Consider the following 19,701-nt stretch of genomic DNA (forward strand, 5'->3'; position numbering starts at 1 on the left):
TAATTCATATAATATTTTTGAAAGAATAATAATCATTGAATAAAACAAATTAATGATTAAAACTAATAAAACATTTTAATGTTCAACCAATAAAAGTAAGACATGTGGAGTTGACCACCACTTTTTCTATGGATCAACAGGGTAACACTAGACAATGAGGGAGTTGAAGTAATTGATTTTAGAATTATTTTTAATTTTGCTATATTGCCTTTTTTACGTGTGACCTTATTTCAAATATTACCGATGGAAATAGTCTTAAAAAAGTAGTATGCAGCTTGCATGAAAAGGGATGATAATAGGGAATTTTATAGCCGGAGAGTCGGAGACCGTCAACGATTGAAACAATCCCGCCGGAAGCCCGGAACCCGTTCACATGCACCAAGAACAACCGGGAGGAGATGCATCATTAAATCATACTCACCCAATTAGGAAGAACGCATATCTTATTCAGTTTATTAGTAGCTATAAAAATAACGTTATTAATTTTCATAGAAAATAAATATTGCTATAAGAATAGAAAAGTTAATTATCAGAGTCATACGCGGTGTATTTGTTGCGTGGCGACGCGTAGATAAACATGTAATGGACCTTGTTCATCACCAATTCCCGTAATTACAAAAATGTCCCCCGTTTCGCACTCCCCGATTTTGTGATGCGACTCCTCCCTCTCTCGCTCTCTCCTATTTTCTCCTTTCTACGCTCACTCTCGTCGCCCAAAACGCAAGCAAACCACCTCACGCACAACCGCCGTCGATCCATTTTCTCCGGTGATTTCTCCTCCAATGGCCCCGGCGCTGGCGGAGAGGATTGAGCTCGCCAAGCTCTGCAGCTCCAAGGATTGGTCAAAGGCTATCCGGATTCTCGATTCACTCCTCGCACAGTCCTGTGCCATTCAGGATCTCTGGTAATTTGGATTCTCCTTAACTTCTCCAGTGTTCGATTTGTATTGTCTCGACGTATCGAGTTGATTGCTAGCTTTTCCGATCTTTTACTTTTTGCTATTTGTGTGCGTGTCGTGAATGTTCAGCAATCGAGCTTTCTGCTATAGCCAATTGGAGCTGCACAAGCACGTCGTCAAGGATTGCGATAGGGCGTTGCAGCTCGATCCTAACCTTCTACAAGCGTATATTCTCAAAGGTTGTTGTTCCTGTTTACTTGATTGAAGACTGTGTGTCACAAATCACAATCAAATTGGGAATGTATAATGTTGTATATCTGCTGGAGATTGTGAAAAATATGAAGTCAACTATTCTTCAAATTATAAAATTTGAAAAATGTAGTCAACTGCCATATCAGGAAAATGTTGCTGCTATTTCAGTAAAAATGAATTGTTCTGGGGAATTTGTGAGAGTCCTTGTCACCAATATACTCACTGTTTTGCCTTACTAGTGTACTTATATGGCCGAGATGGAAAATGATGATTTGCTAAATGGTTATCTTGACTCTTGTCCCTTTTTACAATATGAATTTTCGGCATTCTTTAAGCAAGGTTTTACTCTTTCCTTGTATATTATCTTTAGCATGAGCTACTCTAGGTGATGTAGTTTTTTGTTTTTTTGGGTACTGCCTCAATTTTTAAATTTTAATATAACTTACAAGAATGTGATGGAAGGATGAAAAGTTTATTTTGAAGTTGATCACCAGATGTTGATCAGAAATAAAATGAACTCTGTGGAGTCTGGAATTCAGCTTCCAAATTGATCTTGTATCTTTAGCTTTATGGCCTGGAAGATGTTGTTAATGTATTACCAACCTCTGTAGTTCTATCTTATTCATTCAGCACACAATCTAAGTTTCTGCATAGATAAATTTAATGGTGGGTTGGCAGTAATTGAGAGCACTATATAATCCAGTCTAGGAATATTTGAAATAGTTAGGAGAACGTGACTAGGAAGAGAGACATAGGGTCATCCAAATGAGCCAAAACTGCAAGACTAAGTTCCCTTCTTACCTCTGTTGATAAATTTGTATCATGCATGTGTCTTTTTTCTCAGTTAATACTTTTGTTCATAACTTGCTCCTTTACTCACAGATTTGCTTATAAAATATAGTTCTTACATGCCGTTACTGTCTTGAGATGCAGTTTAAAATATCCATGCTTGCTAGATATAAAAGTTACAGTCAGTGTGGTTTGATGCGGCAATAATGTCTGCAAGTGTTACTATTAAGATATCAAGTTCACTTGATCTTGTAATTTTTGAATTGAACATGTACTTTCTTGCTAGTAGTTTCTATAAGAACTGGACAATTCGGTGTTTCTTTTTCTTTATTCAATTCTTTTACAAAAAATGCACCAGCGTTCTGCCATGAATAATATGTTCATTTCATAGAGCTTCTCAATGTATGAAGGGTATGGAGTTATATGCTTGTAGGACTTTTTTATTGCTCACCTTTCACAGGAATCCTATTATCACATATATTTTGTATCCATTGCGAAGTAGAATTCTTGCTGTGAAGCTGAGGAATGGACACATATACGAGTTTTTGCACGTGCTTTCAATCATTGGTTGTGGTTTTGTGAATACTTCTTGAAGCATCAGTTCAAAACTCTCTTAATTGGTTACCTTATATTATTCCCAAATGATATTTAAGTTCTATTTGATTTTAACTCTTCAGAAATTAGTCTGATTTATTTTTATCTTAGGTCATGCCTTTTCTTCTCTGGGAAGGAAAGAGGAAGCTTTTTTGGTTTGGGAACAGGGATACGAGCGTGCTGTTTGTCAGTCTGCTGATTTAAAACAACTTATGGAGCTGGAAGAGCTCATGAGAATTGCTAAGCAAAATGATTCCGTGTCTTGTCAGAACAGTGATGAAGGGTTGTCTTTTCCTGCATCGGAATCTGTTGTTTCCACAGAATCAAGAGATGCATCTAAAAACCATGGGAAATCCAATGGAAGAATTATGGCACCTAGCTGCGCAACTCAACAAGTGGAGTCTCAAAAAAATGGATCAAGTCTTAATGTCAAAGTAGAGAGTTCTTTTGGCAGTCTATCAAACACTAAACTTGAAAATCGTCCATTAGAAACTAATGGGATACACAAAAAAAAGAAGTCAGTGGGGAAGTCTGCACTGAACAATGTGGAGGAATCCAGCAGTGAAATGATTGATTTTTCTGATATATGCAGTGAGCCATTAAGCTTATCTGAGCCATTAAGCTTATCTGAAATACACAATGAGTTAATGGATGAGGCCAACAGGAGCAAAAAGTTTTGCGTGGCCAGGATATCAAAGAACAAGTCAATTAATGTGGATTTCAGATTATCAAGGGGAATTGCACAGGTAAATTTAGTTTCCTCTTCTTTCCAGTGATAATGATAACATAAAATGCACTGCTCCAAAACCTTATTCATCTGTTGGTTCCTCGAATTTAAGTTTGGCTTTTAATACTTTGAACTGCTTCATCATCGTAGTCCTGGTTTATAGTGTGCCATTCTATATCTTGATTTTGGCTCATTTATTACTCTCTCATAGCATAAATGCATGTATATATCCACACACATTTATGAAGGAAAGTTTATTAGTTAGTGAAGATGATACTCTCTTCTTTTGCAGGTTAATGAAGGAAAGTATGCTCATGCTATATCCATCTTTGACAAGGTTGATATCTGCTCGTCTTTAACCTGTCATCTATATCATAAACTTAGTTTCATTCGCACCATTTGGTTGGAGGGAAGAGAAAATTTTCATTTGTACACTTATAATGTCTTTTGTCTGTATCAGATACTACAAGAAGAACCTGATTACCCTGAGGCCTTAATTGGAAGAGGGACAGCATATGCATTTCAACGAGAACTGCATGCTGCTATTGCTGATTTTACAAAGGTAATACATGAATGAGGTTGAGTCCTTTATGTGAGGTGGAGTTGTGGATGATGGAAATCTGACACGGATATTTATGGTAGGCGATAGAATCAAATCCCTTAGCCGGTGAGGCCTGGAAACGTAGGGGACAAGCTAGAGCAGCCCTGGGAGAATCTGCTAAGGTGCTCATGTCACATCTTGGTTATGCTTTGCTTAAGTTTTTTGTTTATGTTGAGTTTATGCTAGCTGGTTTTGTATTCTTATAGCTGTAAATCCTTAAGCAAAGGCATGAATGAGTAAGCTCAGATCCCAGTATTACCTTCAAAACAGCTCTTCGTAAACTTAGTGTCTGGATTTCTAATTGATAAACCTATAAACGAATACCATGACTCCAGATTAATGGGAATATATGACAAATACTGGGAAATTTAGTACTACCAGTTTTCCCCCACTAAAACAAGCTGCTTTCTTATGTGTCTTTTCAAATGTGATCCCTAGATGAACATTCCATGTACGGTTTTAACAGTCCTTTAATGTAAGAGCTAATCTTACACAATTCAATAGCAACTCTTTTCTTTACTGAAGGTCCAATGTGATCTCCTTATTCTTTGAGATGGTATTTACTTTCTATTGTGCATTATACTGTTGTGTGTCTATGTCGTTAGATGCTGTGTACTACTTGTTTGATTTTCTTATATTTTCCAGGCAATTGCAGACTTGACAAAAGCGCTGGATTTTGAACCCAATTCTCCAGACATATTGCATGAAAGGGGTAATTGCATTATCATATATGTTAAATATTTGTTTTTATTAGTTTCAGCTTGATGCTTGTGAGGATGTCCTTAGGGTTGCCAATCATATGCTACTGGCTCTTTCCAGCATGTAACAGCTATATTAATTTGCAAAATTTAGGCGTATGGCACAAATGCTTGCCAGGTGAAACTATCATTAGCTAACAGCCCAACATACCTCTATTTCCTAAGGAGTCTTTGACTCTTTGCACGTTCGCTTACTTACCATTTCCATGGTTACTCTATCTAATATAATGACAGTATATATCTAATAGTATCAATTTTACGACCTGGTAAAAGCTACAAAAGTCATTGCAAAAGACATCTGCATATGAATAAGAGAACTTATGCAAGCTCTCAAGAATAATTTAGAAATGAATTTTCAGATATCATCTTGTTAAACACTAACCTTTTGATTTGTCAAGGAGTGCTCTCTTTGTAGATATGGTCATTTTAGTATAATTTATGCAGGCATTGTAAATTTTAAATTTAAGGATTACAAAGCTGCTGTTGAAGACTTATCAGCATGCATAGAAGTTGATGATCAGAACAAATCTGCTTTGACATATTTGGTGAGCACTCAAGATTTAACTATGGCTTTGGGTAATGAAGCTTAATAACTTTTATCCAAACGGTTATGTAGTTTTTAATTATTGGTGTGATAGGGTTTGGCTCTATCTTCACTTGGTGAATATAAAAGGGCCGAAGAGGCACATACTAAAGCAATCAAAATAGATCAAAATTTTCTTGAGGCTTGGACTCATCTAACTCAGGTAATCCTTTAGAATATAGTTTGATAGACATCCCTTTTTAATTTTCTTTGCTCGCCCGTATGTGTGTGTGTCAGTGTGTGTAATATGTCCATCTGGAAGAATGCTAAAAAGATGAAAATTTGTCAAGGTTTCTTGTTTTCAAGTTGTGACCAAGCTAGTAGACTACCATTTTGATAGCTGGATAGCTACCCACTCTAGATCTGAACTTGATTATGTCTAATCGGCACAACCAATGCAGATAGACATCATACAAAAATCTCAAAATTTTAGGCAAGACAACAATTTGAAAGGAAAGGCTTTTGAAAAGAAAATATTTGTTCAAACATAATGTTCAACTTGTTTATTGCTTGAAAAGCCCACTTGAATCAAAGGTCTTGCATACTGGTGAACGGATTCTTTTCTACTGCTCGCCTTTCCCGCTCAAGCTTTATCTTGAAAATAAAAGATGATATCCCCGGAAAGAAGGACATTCTTAGTGAAAAGTATTTGCAATTTTAAGTTTTTAGAAATTTGCATTTATTCCAAGACTGTCTCGCAGCAGGTTTCGTTGGTAATTCTATCTTGTTGTCTCGCAATCTATTATACTTTATTCACCAGTTACTTGATTTTTAAAACAATTTTATTAAGGGCTGGAAATTCACCATGCACAATCAGTTTCAAATGTTTAGTAACTTTTCATTGGGAACTAGGAGGTGTGGCTTATATGGTTATACCATTAATTTGTGTTTTGATGTTGTAGTACCATATTAGTAAAAGTCAAGGTGCAGTACCAAAGCTTTTTAACCTGGCTTATAATGCATGCATTGATGTGGTTTGAATATCAACCTGCTATGTACTTGGAGCACAGATAGACCTGTCACTACCTATTTTATTTTGATTGGTTTGGTGTTGAGAATATCTGATTCCGTCTGGATTATTCACATGTCCGTCAATGTTAATCAACAAGAATTATGGATAATGTTTGGTCATTTGGCAGTTCTATCAAGACATGGCAAATTCAGAAAAGGCTCTACGATGCATTCATGAGATTCTGAAAATTGATGAAAGGTTCGTGTAAGCTATTGATTGGATTTACTTTGTTTCCAATTTTTGTTTGCCTAGGAGCATATAGCCCTTTTTTGTGCAAAAAAGTTAATCATTGAAACCAGCTTGGAAATATATTACTCCCTCCGTCCCGCTTTAGCAGTCCCATTGACTTTTCTGTCATCTTTTTGTAAAAATGATAAAAAATAATTAAAGAGGAGAAATGGTAAATTAAGAGAGAGAATAATATAGAGAAGAGTCTTATCTACATTATTGTCTCTCTTACTTTACCATTTCTCCACTTTAACTATTTTTTACCATTTCTACAAAAAGAGGGCAGAAAAGTCAATGGGACTGCTAAAGCGGGACGGAGGGAGTAACTTATTTAGGAGCCTTTTGGTCTACATGAGTCTATATTGTCTTGTCATGCTGACTGTCTTGGGGCACAATCTTTAAATCAATATTTTGCACAGATTTAGTTTGGACTATAATTTTCATCTCTTTTATATGCATGTATTGTAGTCATGTCTGCCAATGAATTTCTCGTTGAAAACAAATTGTCACTTTATTATGCTCTCTTTTGTTTCTTCATGCAACCTTTCCTAAGATGAAAACCCAAGTTTTGGCGATCTAAGACCATCTCCAACACTGCAAAACTTTTAAAATGCAGCTGAATAATACCTCCAACAGTAGCGTAAACCAACCTATCTTTAGGTTTGCACTAAAACTATACCAAAAACACTTATTCTGATTTTGATTTATTGCATTTAAGTCCAAATCAATTTATATTTATCAAAATAGAAGAAGGGAAGGAAGAGAAATTAAAATACTAAAAACTTACATGAAGAAGGCATCGGCATGGAAGATGTGAAATAATAACCTAATTTAATTCTATTAATATTTGGTTAGTTATTAATTAGTGGGGTAGCCCATATTAGTATAATTTAATATTATTCAACATAATTGGAAAAATTTAATCTATTATTCAATTAAACAAATTGACGTTTTGTTTCCTAATAAGAATCTAGTTTTGCTTTGATGATTAATATAAATTTGTGGACGGTAATTATTTAATTAGTTATAATAATACTACACATATTGATTAGTTAAATTAATACTATACCTATCTCTATTATTTTTATTATATTTAAAATTTCTAAATCGTGTAATTTTTTATTTGATGATAATAGATTTTATATATAGAATTGGTAAATTGGTGAATGGCACGGGTTTTAATGTAAAATTGGTAAAGTAAGAAAGAAGGGAAAAAAGTAAGAGAGAAGGAGAAAAAGTAAATGAGAAGTAGTGTTAGTGGAATGATGTGTAGAATTATTATTTGTTGAAAACTTTCCATAAATGAATGTGCTCTATTTTTTGTGGACGTCCAAAAATGGTAAATGTGCTCTATTTTTTGTGGACGGAGGGAGTATTAATTAATAAATTTTATTATATTATTTAATTTAATTTAAATTATTGACAAAGTGTTATGGGGTTAGTGTGTAATTTAGATAAAATATATAGGTATGATTGAAAAGTATAAAAAGTAAGTGGGTGGAGAATATTCTTTTGGGTTTGAGTTAGTGTAAATGGTTGGAGTAAAATCAATATTTAGTGGGACATTTACATTAAAATGGGTTTGAGTATAGTGTAATGGTTGGAGATGCTCTAAGTACCTCAAGTTTCTTTTTTTCTGATACGGAGTGATATGATGAAGAACGGCAAGCATTCGCCTATATCTCGGCATATGAAGCATAAAACACCATTGGCATGATAAACAACAAAGAAGCTGCTGGAAGAGGAACAATAACCTGGGCTGCTGCTTAGCGGAATATTGAACATAATATACAGAAGAGAAAGATAGAAGGAAAATTATAGGAACAAGATAAAATAAATAAAAGATAAACATACCTAAAACTTAGAGTCCATCCTCCGAAAAGGCTGCACAACAAGCTGAACTAAACTTGATTTGTGGACCCTTCAAAGTAAGAATCAAAGCCTTATTCACAATACTCCACCTTTAAAAAAACTCTAAAGATATCTATTACATTCCTATTCAAACAAGACTCTTAAACCAAATCAAACTCTGAGAGATAAACTTATCTCAAACTTAACTTATAACAAAACTTCTTATGATACTAACAAGTAAACAAATAATAATAACTACTAATAAAAGTTGTTTGTGTATAACATCCCCTTCAAGTTTCTTATCCGCACATGAACTCCTGATTTTGATTTTTGTCATGCTAAGTACTCACATCAACCAGAAGTCACATTGATTGTCTAATGACGATTCAGTTTGGTTACTACACGTGCAAAAAAGTTTGTTAGTAATTATCTCTTTCCATGACTATGAACCTGGTTACAAGGTATTTAGTTGTAGGAAAATTGAATAATTTCTAATTTTGTCTACAATATAGCCTTAAATATTTGGTCCAGACTTTATTTACATGCGTAAAAAAATGGTTTACATCGGGGTGTGAAGGACTTTAGGTGTTTGTGTGCTCTATATGCTTGCATATCATACTGAAGGTTATGTTTAAATTTATTGATTTGAACTACTGCTTCAGCTTTGCCAAAGCATACCACCTGCACGGGGTTCTTCTCCATGGAATGGGACAGCACAGGTAAATTTTTAAATTAATATTATTGCACCCGATACATAGCAGAATATAACGGCTATTATTATATATTACAAAGTAAATTTTGGAGTATAAGATAAATTAGATATTATTGCTTGTTGTGGTTCTATTGTATGATATAGTTAAATGTTTAAGCTCGGAGCTACATCCCAGTTTTGTCAGCATATTGCTCAGAGATTTCTTCCTTCCAGGAAGCTTCTTCTTTTGACTTAAATTTATGAATTACTGGATACATTATCATTCTTCCAAAATTTATCTTTTAGCACCGAAACTGCTTTATATTATCTGTGTTTCTCGTGAGCTGTAAGTCTCTCTCCTTATGTTCTTTGTACTTTATACATTGAAAATTGTTGTGTTACTCTTCCTATGTGTGTGTGTGTACTGTGTAATATATATTAGCCGCTGAAATCATCAATTTTGGCTGAATTCTGGCATCTCCTACAAACTAACAATGTGGATGGAAAAGTGATGAACTTTTATACTGAGGCAATTTTCTATGCTTTAGAATTTCAGATATCGTTTCCATAGATAAAACTTTACAAAAGAGAGAAAAATATCCAATTCACCCTCAGCCCTCAGCATGAAAAAAAGATATCTAAATTGCCTCGCCGTCTTCACATTTTCCCTCGGATTCTCTGATCAACAGGCCGAAGATGTTGTCTCACCCCTCTATCTAAATTATATCTTGAGAGAGGGAAGAGTGAGAAGGACCTATTGGAAATCAAATATAGAGAGAAAGATATGCTATTGGATTGGACTAGATTCTTATTTTGCTATAGGACAATAAATGACGTTTTGGGTCATGTAGACATTCCGACTTTCCAAAACAATGTCGTTTTGATTCACATAGATATTTGGACATGCCGCGTGAAATTTGATTTGAGAGAATACCGATTTTGTGGGAAATTGACTACAATCTCAAAGTTCATGACTTTTCGGTTAACTATTTAAGTTCGTGGGAGATACAAAAAATCATCCAAAGTTGATGATTTTAGCGCTTTAGGCCTAGATATTACTTATTTTGACTTTTTATCATTGTGTAGTAATTTGGATATTTTTTCCGAAAATTGTAGTGTGTATTTCCTACTAGCATGCTCTGTTTGATATACTTGGCAATGGGTTTAATATGTTTTTGTAATAGAGTAAATTAGATTACTTGAATGATTGCAGGAATGCCATCAAGGAATTATCAACGGGATTGAGTATTGATAGCTCAAATATTGAATGTTTGTATCTAAGAGCTTCTTGCTATCATGCTATTGGAGAATTTAAAGAAGCGGTATGACTTTTTCCGTCTATTCTTCCTCCATATCTTTCTATTCTTCCTCTACTGTAGCGTCATTCGTCTTCCCTCTATCATAGCATCATTCATGGAGTGGATTTATGATACAGGTTAAAGATTATGACGCAGCCTTAGATCTTGAATTAGATTCAATGGAAAAGTTTGTTCTCCAGTGCTTAGCCTTCTATCAGGTTATTTATTTTTCAGTAAGACTTATTTCCTGTGATTGTCTGATGAATTTCATCGGTCTATTGCAGCATTTCTATTGAATATATATTGTATCCATGTTACAAACAAGTTCGAAGTAATTGCAGATTTTATCATCTATGTGCTATCTGTTTGGCTTTATCCAGCAAGCCTGCTTGTGTTGTGCATCTGAAAAGAATGGAGCCTTAAATATCATGTGATCCATGGTTTTATTTGACCTACTATTGTACATTATACAGATTTCAATCACTACTTTAGTACCGAGTTATGACAGTCTCTTCCGTAGGGACTCCTAGAACCTGCTGTTCATGGACTGGAGTATATTTTACGTACCATGAGATTAGACCAAAGAATTAGGCTACAACTGTGACGAACGTGATAAGTGTTAGAGAATTAGAAATTCCTGAAAATTAGTTGATTCTGGTTTGTTTCTCTTTTTGGGTGACTTCTGACTAACTCTAGCTGTGTTGCCACCTGAAGAAGATTTCAGATATCGGCATTGTGTTAGCCAGATATATCTGTATGACTGATCACGAGTGTTCTTGATCACAGAGAAGTGTATGGGACTAAGATGAGGTCTTAATATTTTTCTTTTTCACAAGTTGATACCAAGAACATAACTATGCATGCCGCATGTGTGTGGTCATTTCATTTGATCTTCAGTGTAGAACAATAAAATATAGACACATGTGGAAAAGTATATACTATATAAACATATTAGAGAAATGTAGTAGGTCATTATTATCACTTTACAAAACTCCTATAAAAATTACAAGAAACTAAGTCTGACTAGGATACATAATCGATGTGGCATACGTATTTAGTTATTTTACAACACTCCATCTCAAGCTGGAGCATATACATCGATCATGTCCAGCTTTATACAAAGTTCTGAGATATGTTTTCACCCAACAGTAAAAGTGAAGATATCGGACACAGTAGTAGTACTACTTGGAAACATTCAATATGATAGTGGTCTCTGAATTAGGTTTGGAATCAAAATACGGCAGTGTAGACGATTTGAAGAAACCAAAAGCCTAATCAGAAGTTGTAGTTGAACTAGAAAACAAGCAAAATCAGTAGAGTAGTTGGTAGTGGCTGTAACAGAACAAGACTGGCGGCCTAGGCAGGCAGAACCGAACAAAGTTGGCATGGCAATTCGGGCAAAGTCCCAAAAGTGGATTTTGAATCTCTATTCGATATTAGAGCACAAATTCAGAGTAGTGTCAGAAACCATGCAGAGTCTACTATGAACAGTGCAGTGCTATGAATAGTGCAACAGCAGCTGAACAGAATAGGGCAGAGCGGTCGCAGAACATAATAGGGCAAAGCAGAGGTGGTTCCAGGCTATTGAGAAGTCCTCAGCAGATCAGTCAGGATTCGTAGAATGGACAAAGTAGAGAAGCAGAATAGAGCAGTGGACAGCAAAAACAGAAACCTTAATTTTTTTTTTACGGACTAAATTAGAACATGTGAATCCATTATGATACCATATAGAACAATAAAATATAGGCACGTGCCGCACATCTTTAAAAGTATATACACATATTAGAGAAAAGTAATAGGTCATTATTATCAGTTTGCAAACCTTCTGTATATTATAAGAGACTAAGCCTAACTAATGTGGCATACTTATTCTACAACATTCAGCAAAGCGGATTTTCAGAAATTAGTAGTTCCAGGGTGATTTAGAAATTTCAAATATACATTTAGCGTATAAGAGTGCTGTATCATCTGAGCCATTGGAAAACTTTACGGAGAAATGTGCATGGTGGAATAATGAATACTTGAATCTAAATGTTAGTAACACACGATTGACTTTAAATACAAACAATTTGGATATGAGTAAGCCAGATTTCTGTGTCATATCATTCGCCTCTATATTCTTCGTTCTCCGTATAGACACATGATTTTATCCATATTTACTGTTAATATGTTGTAAGGTTATCCCAGGGCCAGAACCATGCTTTATGTGAGGAGTGACTTTTCATTATTTTTTTATGTTGCATCTGTTATCTTTCGTTGCAGAAAGAAATTGCACTGTACACGGCTTCAAAGTTTAACACTGAGTTCTCATGGTTTGATCTTGATGGTGACATAGATCCCCTCTTTAAGGTAATATTCAATTCTAAATTCGTCTTACCTAGACTGTGGCTGTTGTGTCAATCAACTAATTGTTCTGTAACTTCTGTTTCCGTATTATACAGGCATAGGTTAGAAAATTGTAGGATCTAGTTCACATCACTCTTTTATTTGAACACGTTATGCAATCAAGCTGTATTACAAGAGAAGTTTTACAAGTTATTGATAAAGACTTTCTTACCCTTGAAAAAATTAAAATTCTTATGATGTCCTACAGTGCTTCTGCTTTTTCACGAGGCCTCAAAATATTTAGAAAATTGTGCAGACTTCAGAAGATTTACGGATACAATGAATTCATATATGTATATATAAATTGTATGGACATGCACCTGGATGTATAATCACTATTGGAAGGCAGGTCATTGCTATTTGCTGTTTGTAAGATTTGCTGCCAATTTATTTTGGAGCATATAATTAGTGTATGTAAGTTGTGTGCACGGTCGATACTGATACTTAGTTGATAGATTTCTTCATTGCTGAGAATTGAACTTTTAAAATATTATATAGCTGCAAGACATTGATTTTCTAGGCGAATAACTATTGCTGAAATGCCTTGTTGCTAATTTTTTAATCTAGTTTTGCACGCAATAGATATTGTATTTGAAACAAATTTCAGCTGATTGTTTAACAAAAATTGAGTCAATTCTAGCTTATTTATTAATACTCTTTTGCAACATATTTTTTGTAGGAATATTGGTGTAAAAAACTGCATCCAAAGAATGTATGTGAAAAGGTCTATAGGCAACCTCCTCTGCGAGATTCTACGAGAAAGGGAAAGCTGAAAAAGCAAGAATTTACACTCACTAAACAGAAGGCAGCCCTTTTACAGGCTGCAGATTCTATTGGTAAAAAGATTCAATACAATTGCCCAGGATTCCTGCCCAACAAACGCCAGGTGATTTGTTTATTAAGATCAGTAGGCATGAAGTAGCTACCATTCCTGAAGCATATTAGTTCTACTTACATGTTTTGAGCTGAACTACAACATGAATTATACTTCTGCTCCCATTTCCCACGCATGATTTTTTATTTTGATGTGACAAGTCACTATTCTTGAATGCGTGTTATGGCCAAGTGTGCTATTCTGCAAATTTTATTCTAGACTCCTAAGTATTTTTAATATTTTATTATACTTGAGGTTCTTTCCAAACTAAATAATCACAAAAAACAAGTAGATGTTTAGAAGAAAGAAAAAAAAAATTATATAGGAATTTAACATTTTCATTTGTTGAAATTTCTGCTCTAAGTGTTCAGCTTTACACAGAATGCTTTCTCTACTCCATGAGATCCCAGAGGTTGAAGTTTAGTTTGAATTTTTTAACTGGTGAAGAACTTATATGACTGGGATCTGGTACCCAGTAGTTAGTTTCATTGGATTTTTTAAGAAATGGTATTCTTTGAAAGTAGATCTTTCATTCAGATTAATTTGACATTGCATTTTTTGGTTGTCTTCTGGAAGCGAACCTATATTCAGCTATGGTAATAGCGCTACATGGCGCTAACATGTCATGAAAAACGTAGTATTAACATGCTAACAGGGGTGGGAAAAATACCCGAAAACTGAATATCTGATCTGACGATATTTAAAATTTGGTTTTTTTTTTTTTGGATTTGAATTCAGTGTGGTTTAAATTTTTGGTAATTTTCAGAGTTTCGGTTCGTGTATTTAAATAACCAAAAAAAAAACCGAAAGCAAATTTAATTTCAAAAACCCAGCAGCTAAATTTTCTTGACATTGGTTTAAAATGTTATAATTAAATTAGGTCGAGGAAAATTAGTTTTATATTAGTGGAGAAATTATTATTTCAATAATTATCTAGAGCTCCATGTCTTGTGGGTTGTGGCTCTCTTGTCACAACGCTTCTGTCTGCTGACGATTTTGAGTTATATGTTAGAAAATAGGGGTGATTTATTTTCTGGATATTTGTTTTAAATTTCAGTTTTGTCGATCGGATCAGTTTTCATAGATTGGTTTTTCGCACAATTCAGTTTGGTTTGGTTTTATTTTTCTGAAAATTTTGATTCTTCCGTTTGGTTCGGTTTGGGCAAAAAAACGAACGGAAAACTGAATACTTATCCCTAGCTAATAGTATCTCCAGCTTTAATTTTATTTTCGGGACTTAATATTTTATTTAAATTCAAGACACTATCATCTTGTACTTGTAGCCCATTAGTTAGTTGATTTTTGAACCTGTGACAGATAGATTAATTGAAGCATAGGACTTTGACTTTCAAATTTGAAGCATAGTTAAGTAGTTAGTTTGAAGAACAGTTTGAGGCCAAAACATTAAATATTTTAGTAAGAGATCTGAACAAATTCAGTTTGTCTATTGCTATCTTGAGTAGTAAATGTCATTTCTCATGCTGATATATCCAACAATCACAAAAAAGTGAGTTAGCATTGGCTATTGTGGGTTGTGTTAACTAGCACGCCTTATTAGTTGAAAACCTACTTGGTTCTCTGCTTCTCTTGTCCCCTTACTGTCTGCTGCTCTACTACTGGGTTCTGCACCAATTGATAGTCTTTATCTGAACATGAATCAGTACCGAATGGCGGGGCTTGCTGCTTTAGAGATAGCACAGAAGGTTGTCAGAGTTTGGCGTTCTCTACAAACTGAATGGAAGAATTCAAATAAGGGGTCTCTTAAACATGGAAAGAAAGTCAGGAGAAAAGAAAAACATATTCATGCTAGTCAGAACAGAGGTGGTGCTGGTTGCAGCACTAGCAGTTTCTTTGAATCATTGACTATCAATAATGCAGCAGAAGAGAGACAATTCGGACGTCCTTCATTGCCATGGCATGGTCTTTATTCAATGGCTGTCAAATGGAGACAAATATCTGAACCATGTGATCCAGTTGTTTGGATTAACAAATTGAGGTAAACCACCTATGTTCATCTACTTCAGATTTACATTAGAGCAAAGTGTTGTCTTTACGGTCATATGCAACTTACAGAATGGATTAATGTAATTTGAATAGACTAGGATGACCAACCGCCTAGATTGTGCCATGTGGCAGATTTATACTCCCTCCATCCGTGAAAAAATGTCTCAATTTGCTAATTTGGGGCGCCGGGATTTAAATTCCCATTTATTTTTTCCACTTTAGGTAAGTGGACCCTACATTCAGTTAAATCATTACACTCACATTCTATTATAAAACTAATAGTAGTACAATATAGAAAAGTGGAGTCTACATTCGGACCCCACAGTCAATTAAAGCATTACACTCATATTATGTTATAAAACTATAGAAGTGGAGTCCACATTCCACTTACCGCTTTCCCCATTTTTCTTCACAAAATCAAACAATTTTTTAAAACCCGTGCCGAGTCAAAATAGGACTATAAATGTCGGGTGGAGGGAGTACGATATATTTTATGTAGTAAGGACTAAGGGTAAATTAATGAATCAATGAGAATCTTTAAAACTCTCAAAAAATCCTAAAACTTAAAATTTATACTCTCTCCGTCCACGAAAACTAGTCCCGCTTAAATTTGGCCTTAGTTTTGATAGTATAAAATTAGGATTCATTTAACCCTACCCTATATATATGTATATATATTTTTCATGTGCATTTAAGCTCCAGTTCTTACGTGGCTTAGCTTGTTTTTGGTTTATCTAGTGAGGAATTTAATTCTGGATTTGGGTCCCAAACTCCTCTTGTTCTTGGGCAAGCAAAGGTGGTACGCTATTTCCCAAAATTTGACAGGTAATTTAAACGGCAAATACCAGTGTGAAGTTTTTGATATCATGACAAAGAATTGTCTTTCCACTTAGATTCAATTGAGTAAATCATTCATTTGCTTGTTGATCTGCAGAGCATTCAGTGTTGCCAAAGCATTAATGATGGAGAATAAGTATGCCCGTGACAAGAAGGAAAACCTCATCTATCTTAATGAAGATGGGAAACTGCAAGAAGTAAGTACTGTTGGACAAGTCAAACGTTAAATCTTTCATGTCATCACTTTTTTTTCCATTCCCGGACTCTGCTGTTATTTTGCAAGATTAGTTTCTAGAGTTTGACTTTGTAGACTTTCCATCAGTAGAAACATTATAATACAATATGTTGCTCATTTTAGAATTGCTATGCATTTTCTTAATGATGTTACCAGTCCTGTTTCTTCTTAGGTGGAAATGGCAAACCTCTTTCTTTAGAGTGGTGTTTGGTTTTTTTTTTTTAATTCTAAAGAAACTTCACCGGAGTGAAGCTGATGAGTTAACCATGCTGTAGGCATCCCCTGTAGGGATTCCATTACCTATCTTTAACTCAACGATCTTGCATATTGCGACTCACCTTGGTTTCTCAGGTTCTCCACTGGAGTAACCTTAAAGATAAGAACTGTGCCAATGGTACAGGATAACTGAATAACAAATTTTGAGCTAACTAATGTTGGCTCGTAATCAGTGCTCAGTTTGATCTTTTTTCGAGCTAATGGGTATTTCTTTTATTTTTGCTTTGTTGGTTTATTATGTATTATGTTCTGAATTTTTGTTGTTTATTTGCGTTATAGATATTGAATGCAGAATCATGCTCGGACCTTTACAAAGCTGTTGGGCAGGATTTCTGGTTAACTACTTGGTGCCATAGTATGGCAGTTGAGGGGTACTTTTTGTTGGATATTACTTGTTGTGAACACTTATTTTTCCCCTTTGGTTATAGTTGTTGAACTTTTATAGCATAACTCCTTTATTGATGTTTCTTGTTTCAGGAAGCAGCTTGAAGGAACTAGGATATCTTTAGAAAAAACGTATACTTCATGTCCTTCTGGTCCACTTCAGATTGATAACTTATCAATTTGTACCTTATGAATCTTGTTTATTTACTCCTGTCAGGGATCCAACTGGGTATGATTTTGCTGTCAAAACTCCTTGTACACCTTCAAGGTGGGATGACTTTGAAATGGAAATGACTTCGGCATGGGAGGTATCTCCTGCACCCTAATTTATATCCTGATAAGTATTTAGACTCCAGGACTTGCTGTTATGCCACCGGTGATGATTTCTTGTGAACATTTCATGAGCTTTAGAATTATGGATTGTGGACGGAAAAGGATTGGATATGCCATTTCTTTGGTTTTTCAGTAACGGTTGATATTTGATTCCTAGGCATATAATCAAATTTAACTCTTTCGGGATTCTTCGAATAAAGTCTTATTCTTTCTTGTGGATCCCTTTATCTTCTTAACCATCGTATTTATACCAACCCTCTAATTCTTCTGCTCTTTTAATTGGCTCCTGGGTCTGGCTCTATTGAGCTTATACGATACAGTCATTTTGACGTATACAGCTTGTTCCAAAGGGGTTACGTCCTGTTCCAGTTATATTTGGAAGTGTAACTGATTAGAAAGAATCAGATAGATACATCATCTTTTCTCTTGGATTAGACTGGCATGGGCTGAAAATTCTTGTTCTGATTTGCAGGCACTCTGTGATGCTTATTGTGGTGAAAATTATGGGTCAACTGATTTTGATGTGCTCGAGAATGTGAGGGAAGCAATTTTAAGAATGACATATTACTGGTGAGAATTATTTTGGAGTGCATAATATAAGTGCATGGCACTTTTTTGATGTTTCATTTGTATGATTCGAGCTCAACTGCTATTATCAGGTATCATTTTATGGCATTATCAAGAGGCACTGCTGTAATTGGATTGGTTGTGTTACTCGGGCTGCTTTTGGCCGCCAACATGGAATTCACTGGTACCATTCCAGAGGGCGTCCAGGTGGACTGGGATGCAGTTCTGGAACGCGACCCTAACTCGTTTATATCTTCTGTGAAAAGCTGGCTGTATCCTTCCCTTAAGATGAGCACGTCGTGGAAAGGGTACCCTGATGTAGCCTCAACTCTTGAGACAACAGGATTAGTTGTTGCGGCATTGAGCACCTACTCTGACTGAGGAATTCTTCTATTCTATAAGGTAACAAAAAATATGATGCTAGCTGTTTCTGCTCTAATTTTATACACTTGTCAGGTAGAGGATACGGACTAGTTTTAAGTTTTAGTTAAATGTGGCAGGTTATATTTGTGATGTACCAGTTTATGCGGCATTCGTATCTGAAACTGATATAACAAGGTCACATTAGGAAGTGTGTTTGTTAGGTGTATACATGTGCAAGGTAATATTGTTCTAAATGAACCTTGTATAATGATTATTTTGCCAGTTATTTACCTCTTGAGTTTGTTAGGGGAAGTCTCTCAACTGCTACTGCCTAATTTTAGTGTTTGTGTTTCACTGTAATCTTCTTTAAAACAATATATTTTTGTACTACTGTTTGCAGTTATTTACTCCTTTGATTTCCAACACTGGTCGAAATTGGATATAAAGTAACATAAAGCTCATTTGGTTATTGCATACATACACATGTGCTAGCTAATATTCTTAAATGGCTTGTTCCATTATTGTGATTTATGTTATGAATTTTACCACAGTTCTGCCTTTTTTGATAAATATGTGTCAATGTGTCATGAATTTTACAGTTTTTGGCTTTTTCCCATTAACAACATTGATTTGAGATTGGGACATTGGGTCAAGTTTTGGTTGTACGTGGCTTTGTGTTTCGTATATATATACCGACATTGTATACACTATCCAGTGACGAATTTGTTTCGAAAATTATCTTTAATACTCCCTCTGTCCCTAAAAAAATTAGACATTTGAAAAGGCATGAGTTTTAATGTACAATTGATATAGTAAGAAAGAGATGGAAAGAAAAAATGGTTCTAGTATTGTTAGGAGTGAAATCTTCTCATTAGAGAGAAAAAGTTTTCTTAAATAGAATTAGTCTATTTTTAAGGTAATTCAAAAATGATAAATATGGTCTATGATGGTAGTAGTCAAGATTATATTAGTAACATCATAGAACCAAAATTTCATTCAGTTTCTAACTAGTGATGCAATTGCAACATTTTACGAAGCATGTGATACTATTAAAAAATTATGTTAAAAATCATAATTACGTGTAACGTTATTATGCCAATATAAAACAACGTTGGTTTCAAGTGGTCAATCGAGTAGTACATATAGTCATCCTTCGCAAAC

General features: G+C 34.8%; 1 protein-coding gene across 1 annotated transcript; it reads left to right on the top strand.

Moving 5' to 3' along the window:
* The first annotated feature begins 641 nt into the window (after positions 1-641).
* Positions 642-18,963, top strand: LOC125192574 (suppressor of RPS4-RLD 1-like). The gene is made up of 24 exons (XM_048090188.1): positions 642-904; positions 1,028-1,137; positions 2,645-3,279; positions 3,553-3,597; positions 3,721-3,822; positions 3,903-3,983; positions 4,507-4,573; positions 5,064-5,164; positions 5,258-5,365; positions 6,342-6,412; positions 8,956-9,012; positions 10,198-10,306; positions 10,420-10,500; positions 12,545-12,631; positions 13,347-13,553; positions 15,203-15,537; positions 16,284-16,370; positions 16,480-16,579; positions 17,173-17,264; positions 17,371-17,409; positions 17,495-17,585; positions 18,083-18,180; positions 18,270-18,579; positions 18,678-18,963. The coding sequence occupies exons 1-23, from the start codon at positions 783-785 to the stop codon at positions 18,556-18,558; spliced, it is 3,114 nt and encodes a 1,037-aa protein (XP_047946145.1). The 5' UTR covers positions 642-782; the 3' UTR covers positions 18,559-18,579; positions 18,678-18,963.
* Positions 18,964-19,701: the final 738 nt, after the last annotated feature.

Source organism: Salvia hispanica, chromosome 6 (genome assembly GCF_023119035.1).
Source record: "Salvia hispanica cultivar TCC Black 2014 chromosome 6, UniMelb_Shisp_WGS_1.0, whole genome shotgun sequence".
Taxonomy (NCBI): domain Eukaryota; kingdom Viridiplantae; phylum Streptophyta; class Magnoliopsida; order Lamiales; family Lamiaceae; genus Salvia; species Salvia hispanica.